General features: G+C 41.0%; 1 protein-coding gene across 1 annotated transcript in view; it reads left to right on the top strand.

Moving 5' to 3' along the window:
- Nucleotides 1-2046: 2046 nt before the first annotated feature.
- Ropn1l (rhophilin associated tail protein 1 like) overlaps nt 2047-17042 on the top strand; it is a 30145-nt gene continuing 15149 nt past the window's right edge. The window contains exons 1-2 of the mRNA XM_046430374.2: nt 2047-2167; nt 2250-2421. Of these exons, the coding sequence (XP_046286330.1) occupies nt 2291-2421 (131 nt within the window). The 5' untranslated portion in view covers nt 2047-2167; nt 2250-2290. The remainder of the gene's footprint in view (nt 2168-2249; nt 2422-17042) is intronic.

The raw sequence follows: 17042 nt of genomic DNA, 5'->3' as shown, positions 1-17042 counted from the left end.
CTTTACTGAGCTGTGGTTCCCAGTGAGGCTGGTCTCCCTGCTGTATATCTCATACTACTTAGCACACACTATAGTTGACTTTTCTTATGTTTACATGTTTTCCACTTGAATGTAAGCTCCAGAGATTATATTTTTTAATCTGAATTACTGCTGTATTATTAATCTCAGTTTGTGGCACAAACCAGGTACTTGTAAGCATTTCTGAGTGAGCAAATAAACGATGAATTTGGAATCAAAATAATTTGTATGTGGCTAAAAGAAATCCTGAAATTTCTTTCCCGTTCTCCAAAGGTAACTGTTGTTAGTAGTTTAGCATGTGTTTCCAGAGTGTCAGGCCTAAACACACTTATAGAATCTTTGATCACAGTGAAGGTGTCATGCTACACAAATTGTTCTATGGGGTGCCTTTTTTCCCACTTTGTTTTATGAACATCTTTTTGTGTCAGTATGTAAGTAGCAATCTAATTTTTTTGTTTCATTGTATGTTTTGAGATGGTGGTCTCACTGTGTTGCTCATTCTTGTCTCCAACTCTTGGACTCAAGTGATCTTCCCACAACCTCTCAAGAAGCTGGGTGGGACTAGAGCTGTACTCTACCATCCCTAGTGTTAGCTACCTTATTTTTCTGACAGCTTTATAGCATTATTTGGAGAGACCATGATTTAGGTTTTCTTTTTTTAATATTTATTTTTTAGTATTTGGCGGACACAACATCTTTGTCTGTATGTGGTGCTGAGGATCGAACCCGGGCCGCAAGCATGCCAGGCGAGCGCGCTACCGCTTGAGCCACATCCCCAGCCCCATGATTTAGGTTTTCTGAAAGCCACTTTGTATGTTATAGTAAATTTTTTTGTCTATATTAACATTTTATACTTAAGGTAGTTATTTCTGTAGGATAAATTTTTAGAAGATTAATTCATCAAAAATTTTTTTTGCAGTGTCAGATTGCCCCCTTAGAATCAATAAGGTATGAGAGTGTTTTCCTGTACCATCAACAACTTGACTATGTTGTTTTTTTCCACTGTTACTTGAAATATGTATATCCAACTGGTGGATATGTGGACCAAAAGGAAAAGACTGCAGTGGGACAAATTCCTTATTCTAAGGGAGCCCCTCTTGGAAATAGCTCGCTTGTGGTTCTCCCTCTTCCAGTCTGGAGGTGAGCAAGAGATGGGTGTCAGGGCCTCCTGCACGCAGTATGGAAGTTAAGGACAACTGCAGGAGTCACCGGGGCTGTCCTGAAACCAAGCTTCTCTGCTCCAGTGTCTCCCTGGTCAGTACCCAGTAGGACTGAAAAGTTAATTTTATCAGAAGAGGGGGAATTATTGCCTTCTAGGCCCAGTCTGGTTAGCTCAGTCATCTACCTTAGGAAAACAAATAGTATCCTGTAGTATCTTGTTTGATAGGAAACTGCCCACTGCAATTACTACAGCGGTTTTTGGACTGAGGATAGAAGAATGAGTTCAGTAAGAAGGAAGAGTTAGGCAATGGGAAGAGCATGTGCGGAAGCGCCAAGGCCAGAGCTGGTCTGGGAGGAGCTGCCCAGCCCTCACTGCAACGACTTTCTAACGAGGACTTGGTCCCCTGCCCTCGAGAGTCACGGAACCAGAACCCTCAGGGGAAGGTTCTCTGTCAATTCTGCTCCCGCTGGGCTGTGGGTAGTTGATCAAAAGGCCCTTTTCGCCTGGCACAATGGCCCATGCCGGTAATCCCATCCACTTGGGAGGCTGAGGCAGCCGGGTCGCAAGTCGGTGGCTAGCCTGGACAAAATTAGATCCTGTCTCAAAATTAAAAGGGAGATGTAGGTCAATGGTAATGCCCTTGCCTAGCATGCGCGAGGACATGGGTTCAAGCCCCTACACAGAAAAGACGGGAACCTCCTTTCTAAGTGAGAACTTCGGCTCACAGGCTGCACAGGTAAGCTGCAAAAGCGGCAGGAACAGACTGCGCAAGCGCAGTGCTCTTGGACACCCCTTCAGCGCCGGGCCTAGGTGCTAGGCATGTGCGCCTGCGCGGCACCAGGGCGCGCGCGAAGGGGTGGGGGGAGCGTCTCGGTTGCTTGGATACTGAGACGCAGCAGTAGCGTTGGCCCAGCTAGTGAGCAGCCGGCTGTGCTGAGTCGCTGGAGGGGCGGTTGGCTCATTTCCCGAGAGCCGCAGGAGGAGCCGGTAAGACCTCGCTTCTGCAGGGAGGGCGAGCGGCCCTGGCGCTGACCGGGCCCACTGACAGCCGCTCTCGCCCTCCCCGCAGCGTACCTACGTTCTCCCAGGCTGTAGCGGTCTGCCGCAGCGATGCCACTTCCCGACACCATGTTCTGCGCGCAGCAGATCCACATTCCCCCGGAATTGCCTGACATCCTGAAGCAGTTCACCAAGGCTGCCATCCGCACCCAGCCCACCGACGTGCTGCAGTGGTCCGCGGGGTAAGCGCCCTTGGGCGCCCAGCCAGAGGCGGGCAGACCGCGTGCCCAGCGAACCCCCTGCCCAGGCCAAGCTTCCCCTTAGCTTGGTGACATCGGTTCCAGTGTGACGGTCTAGGAACCATTGCCATCTTTTGTTCATGAGATCAGAAATTATTGCAAAATGCACATTTATCTAGAAAATGATGGTAGTTCAGTTGTGGAGATAGACTAACGCTTACAAAGCCATGGCATTGAACAAAAAGTTTCCGCACTGTTTTAAAATCACAGGATCACAGCCACTTTTACTTATGAAATGATTTTTACAAGGAAGAATCTGCAACATGGGGTACGCTGGCAAGGAAATTGTCATACCTACTTGGCTAATGGCTCCCATCATCTCCCCCCTTCTGATTAATTAAACAACAAGCAATGTGGCTTAAGGACCGTGCCTGGTAGGTTGTCCAATTCAACATATGGTTCTTACCAGTCATGGGAAAACTGACCTTTAGGCGTCAGCCTCCTGTCTTAGGTTGATACCACTGCAATTGAATCATACCCGTCACTGACTACCGGTCCAGCATACAGCCATACTTGTGGATAGGTCTATGCACCAGTGGGGGGGTGAGGTTCTTTGCCTCACCTCTGTTGGCCCCCAAATTTGGCCTTGGTGCCAGTGGGGGAATGAGGTTAATGTGGCTTAAGGACCGTGCCTGGTAGGTTGTCCAATTCAACATATGGTTCTTACCCGTCATCGGAAAACTGACCTTTAGGCGTCAACCTCTTGTCTTAGGTTGATACCACTGCAATTGGATCATACCCGTCACTGACTACCGGTCCAGCATAAGCCATTGGCCCCCAAATTTTAGACCATCACTAGCAGAAGGGAGGAGGATACAGAAATGCCACGACACCAAGCCAATTGACGGCTCCTTGGGAAAAATTGCATCACTGGTGACACCATCAGCAAAGATATGTCAGCACTACCACAATTAACATGGGGTGCGCTGGCAAGGAAATAAAAATTGCATCACTAGTGACACCATCAGCAAAGATATGCCAGCATTACCACAATTCGCTGCACCAAACGATAGTTACATAGTCCAGGCAAGTTCTGCAAGCAGTTCAAAGCGGAGGAATCTATCAATATGTCCATTTCCTCCCAAAATCCGTTTCCTCCCAAAGTAAGTTAACTCCTTGATTGAGCATTACTTGTTGAGTTATATTCATTGATGCATCAGTTTATACAGTTTACTGTGATAGCTATCATAGAAGCTGTAGTCTGGTTGTATCTTTGTCTTCACCGGCACTGGGATGAAGATAGGAATTCTGGCAATGATGCTAAAAAGACATTATCCTGAAAAGAATTATTAAATATAATGAAAAGGAAAGGTGAAAGTAAACAAACAGATCTGTTAACCTACTTTAAAAACAATCCTTAACAGCTGTTTACCTAATTTAAATTAAACCATTTAAATCACGTGAATAAAAAAAATAATAATAATTAGGATCCATTTTCTCATGAGCGCTCCTCATATAAGAAATATGGACATACGCACATACAGACATACAACACAAAACACAAGAGTGTACACAAACGTACAACACATAAGAAAATAGTAAAGGCCTTGTAGCTTTACCTAGGTGAAATCTCCATTGCAATGTTTAAAAACTCCACAGTCAAAAAATAAAACTGATCAGAAAAACATTAACCTAGGTTTGTATGAGCTCAAAAAATAAAAATAGAACCTTATGATGTGGAAAAATGCAATAATAAAATAGCTATTGAAAAAAGCATCCTGGTTAATCACTGTCGCAGATGTAAGAATGGCCAAGCTGGAGTTCTGGATATCAGCTGTTATGGATTTGAGTCAAATCATCGTCTTTTCGATCTGTAGAAATTGTTTTAGTTAATCTCTCTGGAATCCAAATCGGCTGCTGTTCTCCCTGTGGAAAAACACAAACAGACCCCCGACTCCAGACAATCACTGGGTCAGGACCTTTCCATTGTCCTGTTAGAATATCTTTCCAAAGTACTTTAGGCTTATGTACATTTTTTGGATACATGTGCCTTTCCGCAGCACTAAGTCCTGATGAATCCAAATTTAAAAAGTTTAGAGTAAAAAGCGTTATTTTAAGTTTATCTTTGGGGGATATATACCCCCTTCCAATTCCCTCTTTTTGCTTTAATAAGTATGTTTTAATAGTTTGATGAGCTCTTTCAACTATGCCTTGTCCCTGTGGATTGTATGGGATTCCTGTTATATGAGTAATACCAAATGATGAGCAAAATTGTTTAAAAGAGGTAGAGGTATAGCCAGGACCATTATCGGTTTTTAACTGTTTAGGAACGCCCACAGTGGCAAAATTTTGTAAGCAATGAGCTATAACATCTTTAGTTTTTTCTCCAGCATGAAGGGAGCCCATCAAAAATCCAGAAGAAGTATCAACTGTAACGTGTAAATATTTTAATTTTCCAAATTCTGGCAAGTGTGTGACTTCCATCTGCCAAATATGGTTAGGTATCAGTCCTCTAGGATTGACTCCAAGATTAACTTGTGGTAAAAATGTCACACAATTTTGACATTGTTTTATTATATGTCTGGCTTGTTCCTTAGTTATTTTAAAACGCTTTTGTAAAGTATTAGCATTAACATGAAACCTTTTATGAAAATTTGTAGCTTCTTCAAATGTAGAGAAAATATGTATGTCATGTGTAGTTTTATCTGCTAAATCATTGCCTAAACTAAGGGCTCCAGGCAATCCTGTATGTGCCCTAATATGTCCTATGAAGAATGGATCTTTTCTGTCCCAGATTAGACTTTGTATAGTGGAAAACAAAGAGAAAACAGTAGAAGAAGGGGAAATCCTACCAGCATCTTCAAGAGATACTATAGCATTAACTACATACTGACTATCAGAAAATAAATTAAATACAGAATCTTTAAACATCAAAAAAGCTTGTAAAACTGCATTAAGCTCTACCTTTTGAGCTGATTGTTTGGGTACTAAAAATGTAAAAGTTGAGCACAGTGCCACAGGAAGATGGCCGCTGCGTATGGGGGTTGCTGAAGTGCTGAGCGTGGTGTTCAAAGCAGCGGCTTTAATAGAGATTTCGCACAGTCTGTTAAAGCTCCTTTCACCGTTAATCTGTAGTGGACCACTTTGCCAAGGAGCAGGAAGAACAAAGAAATCGAAAAAGAGACGCTTGGCTGCTCAGAGCCGCGGGCGCTTTGCTCCCATCTGCTTCCTCTTTCGCTTCGCTCCGGGCGGAGAAGCTGAATGTGTAATCAGCAGTGGATTGTAAGTACCCGAGGCAAAGAAAGCTCAGTGCGCCCCGCCTTTTTTTTTCTTTTTTTTTTGAACATTTTTTATACAGGGAGAGTTTGTGGATTGGGATTGCTGGCAGGGCTGTGGTTTCTGTGCCAAAAATCCACTCCGCGGGAGCCGCCATTTGCTTTCTGCTTGCTGTCTTGATGGCTCTGTATACACTGTCCGGCAGCCGCACCTAGAGGTTGGAGCTGGGCTGCGTGCCGAGCCCTGTCCTCCGAAGACTGGACTGCAGCCTCGAGCGTCTCTGTGGCCTGTTCGCCGCTGCACCTTCGGGCAGAGCCTGCTCTGGGGTCGTTCTGCACCCCCCTGCCAGGGGACCCGTGCTCCGGAGGAGGGGGACGGAGAGCCGCGGCAGCAGCCGCTTGGGCCCCTGGGGCCTGGCACCGGGCTGAAGAGCTGCGGAGGCCAGGGCGGCTCTGCTACGGTCGCAGACAAGCGCGGACGCTCGTCAGCGCGGCCCAGAGTTTCATTTCTAGAAATCTGGACTGGAAACAGAAGCGGCAGTTTGTATAATCCCAAGAACTTGCTTATACCAGGAAGCTGTAAGGGCAACATGAATATCACTGAGGAGATGTAACATGGTGGCAGGCGCAGAGAGATCAAGTCTCTGACATCTTCAACTGCGCGGGCATAGGGAGCCGTAAACTGTCTAAATGCTGTTTGCTCAGGATCACTAGGCAATGCTGAGCTGAAGTGGATCTGGGGTGTACAGGCTGGGCCCCTCAGAACACACACACAGAGCCCGAATCGGAGGCAATTAAGCTCCGGTTCTCCTGCTTCGTGTGACTCAGCACTAACGATCCCGCTGAAATAATTGGCCGGCCCTTAGGAACTTACAGAGGTAAAAGCCAACCGAGCCTTCATAGGCAGTGGCCACAGGACTGAAACGGGGATTGGGAGAGACAGTCAGGACCCACCCGTTGCATTGGTCATCCGGCAAAGGGAACGAACGGTCACCATTTGCATGGGATACCACCATGGCAGAGAAATGGCGTCACGGGCGGAGGAGATAACTGCATTGAAACCAGCGCGACAGGTGTGTAATCCCCTAGCCATCTCTCTCCACACAGCGGGGAAACCTTAAGGGCCACTCCCAGCTCTCCTGTGAACGCAATAACCAGACCGAGGGAATCAGGAGTGGCGCGGGACTCGCGGCGCGGAACTCCCGGCTACCGCTCCCACCAGTGCTGACAACTGAGGTCTCTTGCACCAGCTACCGGGGGCGTGGCTACAGGAGGGCAAGCAAATTCGCTGGGGGACCTCAGCCCCAAGCTCTACAAACTTAGGGTCTGAGGGAGGCAAACAGGGAGAGTGAGCCCAGGTGTTCATGAAAACAGGGCTCCCAGGAGCAGCAGACCTGGCGTGTAGCCAGTATTGTGGTGAGCGCCACAGGTGAGCACGGCCTGGCTTGAGGAAACACAAGACAAGGCCCTAGACACTCAGGATTGGAGACCAGCCCAGTCTAGGAGAAAGAGCTGCTGCACAGTGAATGGTTCCCACCTATTGAGAGGAGAAGCTTGGCCCAGTGGGCACAGCTCCACCTACTGGAAGAGAAGTTAATAGAACTCTAGGACTGCATTTATTATTATTATTATTATCATTTTTTTTCTTTTCTTTTTCTTTTTTTTCTTCTTTTTCTTTCATTTTCAATTTTTATTTGTTGTTGTTCTTTAATTTTTTTTCAATGTTTCTATTTTTTTAATTTTTTTTATTTTATTATTATTATTTTTTTTAATTTTAATTTTCATTTTTTATTATCACTATTATTTTTGTTAAAATTTTTTTTTCATCTTTTCTTTCTTTATTATCTAATCTTTGTTATTCTTGTTTCTTTTGTCTTTTCATTTCTTTTCAATCTTCTTATTCCCCCTTCCTTGAATTCTACCTGCCTACTCTCATTCTCTTTAGTGACTTCTTCCCTTCCCTTCTAATATCTTTCCTCTCAAGCATCAAATAAATCTATAAGAGTAAACAGTAACTCAGCAGTCAAACAGAACAAGAAGTAACATGAGCAGCATAAAAAAGCAAGGAAGAAAAGGAGTACAAACAATGAAGGACAGCCTAAATATTCAGGAGGAACTAGAGTCAGCAGAAAAATGGTCATATAAAGAACTCAAGGAATACCTTAGACAGATGGAATGGAACCTTAAAGAAGATACGAGACAGCAAATCCAAACAGTGAAAGAACACTTTGAAAATGAATTACATAGACAGATAAAAGAAGAAGTTAAGCATCTTTATCAGGAGATTGAGATTATAAAAAAAAACCAAACAATAATTCTAGAAATGAAGGAAACGATAAACCAAATTAAAAACTCAATTGAGAGTATCACTAACAGAGTGGAGCAAGTAGAAGCCAGAACATCAGATAATGAAGACAAAATATATCATCTTGAAAAGAGCCTAGCCAACTCAGAAAGGCTGGTTAAAAACCACGAGAAAAACATCCAAGAGATATGGGATAACATAAAGAAACCAAACCTACGAGTCATCGGGATAGAAGAAGGTACAGAGATTCAAACCAAGGGAATGAGTAACCTGCTAAAAGAAATAATTACAGAAAACTTTCCAGAAATAAAAAAGGAAACGGATATACAAATTGTAGATGCATACAGGACACCGAGCACACAAAATCACAGTAGACCAACGCCAAGACACATTGTTATGAAGATATCCAATATACAGAACAAAGAGAAAATACTAAAAGCTACAAGAGAAAGGAGGCAGATTACATTCAGGGGTAAACCAATAAGGTTAACAACGGATTTTTCATAACAGACGCTGAAAGCGAGAAGATCCTGGAACAACGTATTTCAAACACTGAAAGACAATGGATGCCAACCAAGAATTCTGTATCCAGCAAAATTAAGCTTCAGGTACGATAACGAAATAAAAATCTTTCATGATAAACAAAAGCTAAAAGAATTTGCAGCCAGAAAACCAGCATTGCAAAGCATCTTGAGCAAAACACTACACGAGGAAGAAATGAAAAACAATAACCAAAACCATCAGTGGGAAGTGCCTCTATAAAGACAGAGGGCAGGGGGAAAGCTAACCATGGAGAAACAAACTAAATTAAAAAAAAAAAGAAGATAAATAATCAAACATGGCTGGAAGTACAAACCATATATCAATAGTAACTCTAAACATTAATGGCTTAAACTCTCCAATAAAGCGACATAGGCTGGTAACATGGATTAAAAAAACAAATCCAACAATATGCTGCCTCCAGGAGACACATCTGATTGGAAAAGACATACACAGGCTGAAGGTGAAAGGTTGGGAAAAAATATACCATGCACACGGTCCTCGTAAGCAAGCAGGGGTGGCCATCCTCATATCAAATAAAATTGACTTCAAGACTAAATTAATCAAAAGGGATAAGGAAGGACATTATATACTGTTAAAAGGAACCATTCACCAACAAGACATAACAATTATCAATATTTATGCACCAAATAATGGTGCTGCGACGTTCATAAAACAAATTCTCCTCAAGTTCAAGAATCAAATAGACCACAACACAATAATTATGGGTGACTTCAACACACCTCTCTCACAATTGGACAGATCCTCCAAACAAAAGCTAAATAAAGAAACTATAGAACTCAATATCACAATCAACAACCTAGACTTAACTGACATATATAGAATATATCAACCATCATCAAGTGGATATACTTTTTTCTCAGCAGCACATGGATCCTCCTCAAAAATAGACCATATATTATGCCATAGGGCAACCCTCAGTAAATATACAGGGGTGGAGATAATACCATGCATTTTATCTGATCATAATGGAATGAAACTGGAAATCAATGATAAAAGACGGAAGGAAAAATCCTACATCACATGGAAAATGAACAATATGTTACTGAATGATCAATGGGTTACAGAAGACATAAAGGAAGAAATCAAAAAATTCTTAGAGATAAATGAAAATACAGACACAACATATCGGAATCTATGGGACACAATGAAAGCAGTTTTAAGAGGGAAATTCATCGCTTGGAGGTCATTCCTCAAAAAAAGGAAAAACCAACAAATAAATGAGCTCACACTTCATCTCAAAGCCCTAGAAAAGGAAGAGCAAAACAACAGCAAATGTAGCAGAAGGCAAGAAATAATTAAAATCAGAGCAGAAATCAATGAAATTGAAACAAAAGAAACTATTGAAAAAATTAACAAAACTAAAAGTTGGTTCTTCGAAAAAATAAATAAGATCGACAGACCCTTAGCCATGCTAACGAAGAGAAGAAGAGAGAGAACTCAAATCACTAACATACGGGATGAAAAAGGCAATATCACAACAGACACTACAGAAATACAGAAGACAATTAGAAATTATTTTGAAAACCTATATTCCAATAAAATAGAAGATAGTGAAGACATTGATAAATTCCTTAAGTCATATGATTTGCCCAGACTGAGTCAGGAGGATACTCACAACTTAAACAGACCAATAACAATAGATGAAATAGAAGAAGCAATCAAAAGACTTCCAACCAAGAAAATCCCAGGACCGGATGGGTATACAGCGGAGTTTTACAAAACCTTTAAGGAAGAATTAATACCAATACTTTTCAAGTTATTTCAGGAAATAGAAAAAGAAGGAGCTCTTCCAAATTCATTCTATGAGGCCAACATCACCCTGATTCCGAAACCAGACAAAGACACCTCAAAGAAAGAAAACTACAGACCAATATCTCTGATGAACATAGATGCAAAAATCCTCAATAAAATTCTGGCGAATCGGATACAAAGGCACATCAAAAAAATTGTGCACCATGATCAAGTAGGATTCATCCCTGGGATGCAAGGATGGTTCAATATACGGAAATCAATAAATGTTATTCACCACATCAATAGACTTAAAAATAAGAACCATATGATCATCTCAATAGACGCAGAAAAAGCATTCGACAAAGTACAGCATCCCTTTATGTTCAAAACATTAGAAAAACTAGGGATAACAGGAACTTACCTCGACATTGTAAAAGCTATCTATGCTAAGCCTCAGGCTAGCATCATTCTCAATGGAGAAAAATTGAAGGCATTCCCCCTAAAATCTGGAACAAGACAGGGATGCCCTCTATCACCACTTCTATTCAATATAGTTCTCAAAACACTGGCCAGAGCAATTAGACAGACGAAAGAAATTAAAGGCATAAAAATAGGAAAGGAAGAACTTAAATTATCACTATTTGCAGATGACATGATTCTATACCTAGAAGACCCAAAAGGGTCTACAAAAAAACTATTAGAACTAATAAATGAATTCAGCAAAGTGGCAGGATATAAAATCAACACGCATAAATCAAAGGCATTTCTGTATATCAGCGACAAAACTTCTGAAACGGAAATGAGGAAAAACACTCCATTCACAATATCCTCAAAAAAAAATAAAATACTTGGGAATCAACCTAACAAAAGAGGTGAAAGATTTATATAATGAAAACTACAAAACCCTAAAAGGAGAAGTAGAAGAAGATCTTAGAAGATGGAAAAATATACCCTGTTCATGGATAGGCAGAACTAACATCATCAAAATGGCGATATTACCAAAAGTTCTCTATAGGTTTAATGCAATGCCAATCAAAATCCCAATGGCATTTCTTGTAGAAATGGATAAAGCAATCATGAAATTCATATGGAAAAATAAAAGACCCTGAATAGCAAAAGCAATTCTAAGCAGGAAGTGCGAATCAGGCGGTATAGCGATACCAGACTTAAAACTATATTACAGAGCAATAGTAACAAAAACAGCATGGTACTGGTACCAAAACAGGAGGGTGGACCAATGGTACAGAATAGAGGACACAGAGACTAATCCACAAAGCTACAACTATCTTATATTTGATAAAGGAGCTAAAAGCATGCAATGGAGGGAGGATAGCATCTTCAACAAATGGTGCTGGGAAAACTGGAAATCCATATGCAACAAAATGAAACTGAATCCCCTCCTCTCGCCATGCACAAAAGTTAACTCAAAGTGGATCAAGGAGCTAGATATCAAATCAGAGACTCTGCGTCTGATAGAAGAAAAAGTTGGCTCCGATCTACATATTGTAGGGTCGGGCTCCAAATTCCTTAATAGGACACCCATAGCACAAAAGTTGATAACAAAAATCAACAAATGGGACTTACTTAAACTAAAAAGTTTTCTCTCAGCAAGAGAAACAATAAAAGAGGTAAATAGGGAGCCTACATCATGGGAACAAATCTTTACTCCTCACACTTCAGATAGAGCCCTAATATCCAGAGTATACAAAGAACTCAAAAAATTAAACAATAAGAAAACAAATAACCCAATCAACAAATGGGCCAAAGACCTGAACAGACACTTCTCAGAGGAGGACATACAATCAATCAACAAGTACATGAAAAAATGCTCACCATCTCTAGCAGTCAGAGAAATGCAAATCAAAACCACCCTAAGATACCATCTCACTCCAGTAAGATTGGCAGCCATTATGAAGTCAAACAACAACAAGTGCTGGAGAGGATGTGGGGAAAAGGGTACTCTTGTATATTGCTGGTGGGACTGCAAACTGGTGCGGCCAATCTGGAAAACAGTATGGAGACTCCTGGGAAAGCTGGGAATGGAACCACCATTTGACCCAGCTATTGCCCTTCTTGGACTTTTCCCTGAAGACCTTAAAAGAGCATACTACAGGGATACTGCTACATCGATGTTCATAGCAGCACAATTCACAATTGCTAGACTGTGGAACCAACCCAGATGCCCTTCAATAGATGAATGGATAAAAAAAATGTGGCATTTATACACCATGGAGTATTACGCAGCACTAAAAAATGACAAAATCATAGAATTTGCAGGGAAATGGATGGCACTAGAGCAGATTATGCTTAGTGAAGCTAGCCAATCCCTAAAAAACAAATACCAAATGTCTTCTTTGATATAATGAGAGCAACTAAGAACAGAGCAGGGAGGAAGAGCAGGAAGAAAAGATTAACATTAAACAGATACAAGAGGTGGGATGGAAAGGGAGAGAAAAGGGAAATTGCATGGTAATGGAGGGAGACCCTCATTGTTATACAAAATTACATATAAGAGGTTGTGAGGGGAATGGGAAAATAAACAAGGAGAGATATGAATTACAGTGGATGGGGTAGAGAGAGAAGATGGGAGGGGAGGGAGGGGGGATGGTAGAGGATAGGAAAGGTAGCAGAATACAACAGTTACTAATAGGGCATTATGTAAAAATGTGGATGTGTAACCGATGTGATTCTGCAATCTGTATTTGGGGTAAAATTGGGAGTTCATAACCAACTTGAATCTAATGTATGAAATATGATATGTCAAGAGCTTTATAATGTTTTGAACAACCAATAAAAAAAATTTAAAAAAAAATGTAAAAGTTCGATCTGGGGTAACTACTGCTGCTGTACCATTATTAGACCCATCAGTGAATATATTTGGAGCATTCATGATAGGTGTTTTTCTTGTCATTTTAGGAAAAACTACAGGATGCTTAGACCAAAAAGACAACAAAGGATTAGATGGTAAATGATTATCAAATGAAACATTAGATTTACACATGATTATTGCCCAAGTATTTAACTCATTAGCTAACTCATCAATTTGATCCATAGTATATGGAGTAATAATTTTATTGGGAGAAATTCCAAACACTCCCTTCGTTGCTTTTATTCCTTTGAGTATTAATTGTCCTACAGCCTCAGGATACCTAATAAGAAAGTGTTAGGAGAATAAGATAAATGTATCCACAATAATGGACCTTCTTGTCAAAATACTCCTGTAGGAATATTTTTTATTGGTAGTACAATAAATAATAAAGGCAAACTTATATCAATTCTATCCAAATGTATATTTTCCATATATGTTTCAATAATTTTTAATGCCTTTCTTGCTTTAGGAGTTAACATGCGGGGTGAATTTGGATCTGATGGACCTTTTAGAATATCAAATAAAGGTCCCAACTCTCCTGTTGGTATACCTAGATAAGGCCTTATCCAATTTATGTCTCCCAATAACTTTTGAAAGTCGTTAAGTGATTTCAGTTGATCTACTCGTATTTGAATTTTTGGTGGACGGACCATGGTTGAGGATAATAGAACTCCTAAATAATTAATTGGAAAATTTAATTGTACTTTATCTATTGCTATCTCTAGATTATAATTTTTTAGTAAGTTTGTAAGTGTGGCATAACATTCCAGCAATATGTTTTTATCTTTATGTGCCAATAATACATCATCCATATAGTGAAATATTTGTAGTTCAGGATTTTGATTTCTAAGTGGCTGGATTGCTTTGTTAACATATATTTGACACATAGTTGGACTGTTAGCCATGCCTTGAGGGAGTACTTTCCGTTCATATCTCTGATCAGGACCTTCATGATTTAATGCAGGGATAGTAAATGCAAAACGTGGACTATCCTCGGGATGAATTGGAATTGAAAAAAAACAATCTTTAATATCTATAGCTAAAACATGCCAGGTTTTTGGCAAAGCAGACAATTGAGGAATCCCTGATTGAGCAGGTCCCATAATAACCATCTCATTATTAATGGCTCTTAAATCTTTCAGTAATCTCCATTTACCAGATTTCTTTTTGATGACAAAAATGGGAGTATTATGGGGAGATAAGGAAGGTTGTATATGTCCTTCCGCTAATTGTTGTTTGACCAGATCATGGGCTACTTGTATCTTTTCTTTAGTCAGGGGCCACTGAGGAACCCACACTGGTCTTTCTGATTTCCAAGTAATTTTTATTGTCTCAGTGGCCCTTTCTGAAAATCCAACCCATGTCTGTCTGTTCCTTGATCTATTTGTATTGGTGCTGCTATACCTTGCCCTTGTTTTCCTAATCTGTTTTCTTTCCTAAAGCCTTGTCTAGCCCTAGTAGTGGGCACATTAGGATTGATGTTATTTGTTAACATCAAACCTAATTGATCTAGGACATCTCGTCCCCATAAATTTATAGGAAGATGATCCAATACATATGGCTGTATAGTTCCTTCACATCCTTCAGGATCCTTCCAATCTAATATCATAGAACTTCTATGGGGATTAGTCGCCACTCCTAGGCCTCGAAGCATTTGAGTGGCTTGTTGTAATGGCCAATGTTTTGGCCATTCTTGACGAGATATGATGCTAAGGTCAGCTCCTGTGTCCAGTAGCCCATTAAACTCATGACCTTGAATATTTAGTTTTAGCATTGGGCGAGAATCTAAATTTAAAGACAACATAGCCCAATCTACACCTGTGGAGCCTAATCCCCTGGAACCTCTTTCTACACTATGACTAGGAAATTTATTATGTAGGCTGGGTATTATTAACAACTGTGCTATTCTATCTCCAGGTGAAATTACTGATATACCTCTTGGAGAACTAGCTATAATTTTTATTTCACCTACATAATCGGGATCAATTACCCCAGGACTTATCATAAGTCCTTTTAATGTAGATGAACTACATCCCAATAATAAGCCTACTGTTCCTTGGGGAAGAGGTCCTTTTACTCCTGTGGGAATGATTTGAACTCCCATCTCTGGAGTTAATACTGCTCTGGCAGAGGCGCAGATGTCCAACCCTGCGCTCCCTCGGGTTTGTCTGATGAGGGATTTAATGGACAATGTGTCCTGGGCACTAGCCTGATGGTGTTGCTGGGTTCCTCCACTGCCCCGTAGATTTGTGGTTGTGGGCCCCGGGGCATTGGGCCCCCCTGTCCATTTTTTGGCAATGGAGCCTGATGCCTTTCTCCATGATATCGTGGATAAATACCTGGTCTTTGTCCGTTTTTTGATAAGGGAGTACCGTCTATGGTGGTTTGAGAACGGCATTCATTAGCCCAATGTTTCCCTCTACGGCATCGTGGGCAAATACCCGGTATTCTATTCCTTTGATACCTAGCCTTGTTAAACCCTCCTCCTATGGGGCAACTCCTTTTAAAATGTCCTGTTTGATCACAATTATAGCATGTTTTTGGCCTGGCATCTAAAGTCTGTTGTACTGCTGCTAAGACTTGCCCTTGTTCATTAATATCTCTACATAATTTAATATATGTGTTTAAATCTTCATGTCTCCATGGTCTAATAACCTCTCTGCAGCAACGATTTGCTTGGTCATAAGCCAGTTGTTTTATTAATGGCATTGCTTGTTCTGTATCCCCAAAAATTTTGGCAGCTGTTTGAATTAGCCTATCTACAAAGTCAGCGTAAGGTTCATTAGCTCTCTGTATTACCTTAGATAGCTGACCTTGTAAATCTCCATGTCCTTGTAAAGTCTTCCATGCCCTAACTGCATCTGCAGCAATTTGTGCATATATAGCAGGATCATATTCAATTTGTTGCCGTTGACCCTCATAAGGTCCTTTTCCTAACAACATATCTAGATTTCTTTGAGGGTAACCGGCTGCTGCATTTCACCTAGCTGTCTCTGTGCAAAATTCCTCATTGGCAACCTTCCATAACAAATATTGTCCTCCATTTAGTACAGATTTACACATGCTAGCCCAATCTGCTGGCGTCATGTCCGAGTTAGTAATGGACTCGACCATGCTTACCGTGAAGGGAGCTTGGGGGCCATAGGTTGTTACAGCCTCCTTTAACTGCTTCACTGTTTTAAAATCTAAAGCACGGTGAAATCGCTGCCCTCCTGCCTGTTCAAGTACAGGGCATGCTAATCTTTGAGGTCCTGTCTCAGGATCCCATTTATCAACTACGGGGTTTGAGGGCCACTCAGCTGTCTCCATCGGTGGGGCTGTTGGTTGAATTACGCCCTCTTGTGATAAAACGGAGTTAGTAACAGCCTCCTGTTGTGGCCTTTTTCCTAACAACCCCTTTTCCTTTAAATTTTCTTCCTCTGTCTGACTAGCTCGAGAGACCTTCTCTTTTGCTTGATCTAAAATGTCTTTCTCCATGGTCTGAACCTCTAACAATTTACTTAACATGTTTTCAGTTTGTTTTTTACTAATTTCTAATCTACTATAAAGATAACGCAACCCAATAAGATAACACAAAACAAAGCCGAAACTGAATGAAACAAAAACGGAATAAAAAATCATTGTATCAATTTTCTCTTCCTCAGGGCTGACAAACTTCAAACCTTTAGTCAACCATTTTTTCCAGTTTGCCTGAGAAATTTCTAGGGATAGGCAGCTTGAAACAAAAACAAGATAAATCAAAATAATAACACATTGTTTTTTGAATTGGTCACCCATTCTTTCGCTCTTCCTCAGGGGCGAGCAATTTCACTTACCTCCAAGCTTCAGAAGTTCCACGCACGGGCCACCAAATGCCACAGTCTGGCTGGGCACACAATCA

This window comes from Marmota monax, unplaced genomic scaffold (assembly GCF_021218885.2).
Source record: "Marmota monax isolate L192 unplaced genomic scaffold, Marmota_monax_Labrador192_F-V1.1 WCK01_AAM20220418_F8-fsc00082, whole genome shotgun sequence".
NCBI lineage: Eukaryota > Metazoa > Chordata > Mammalia > Rodentia > Sciuridae > Marmota > Marmota monax.
This window is presented reverse-complemented; position numbering and strand designations above follow the sequence as displayed.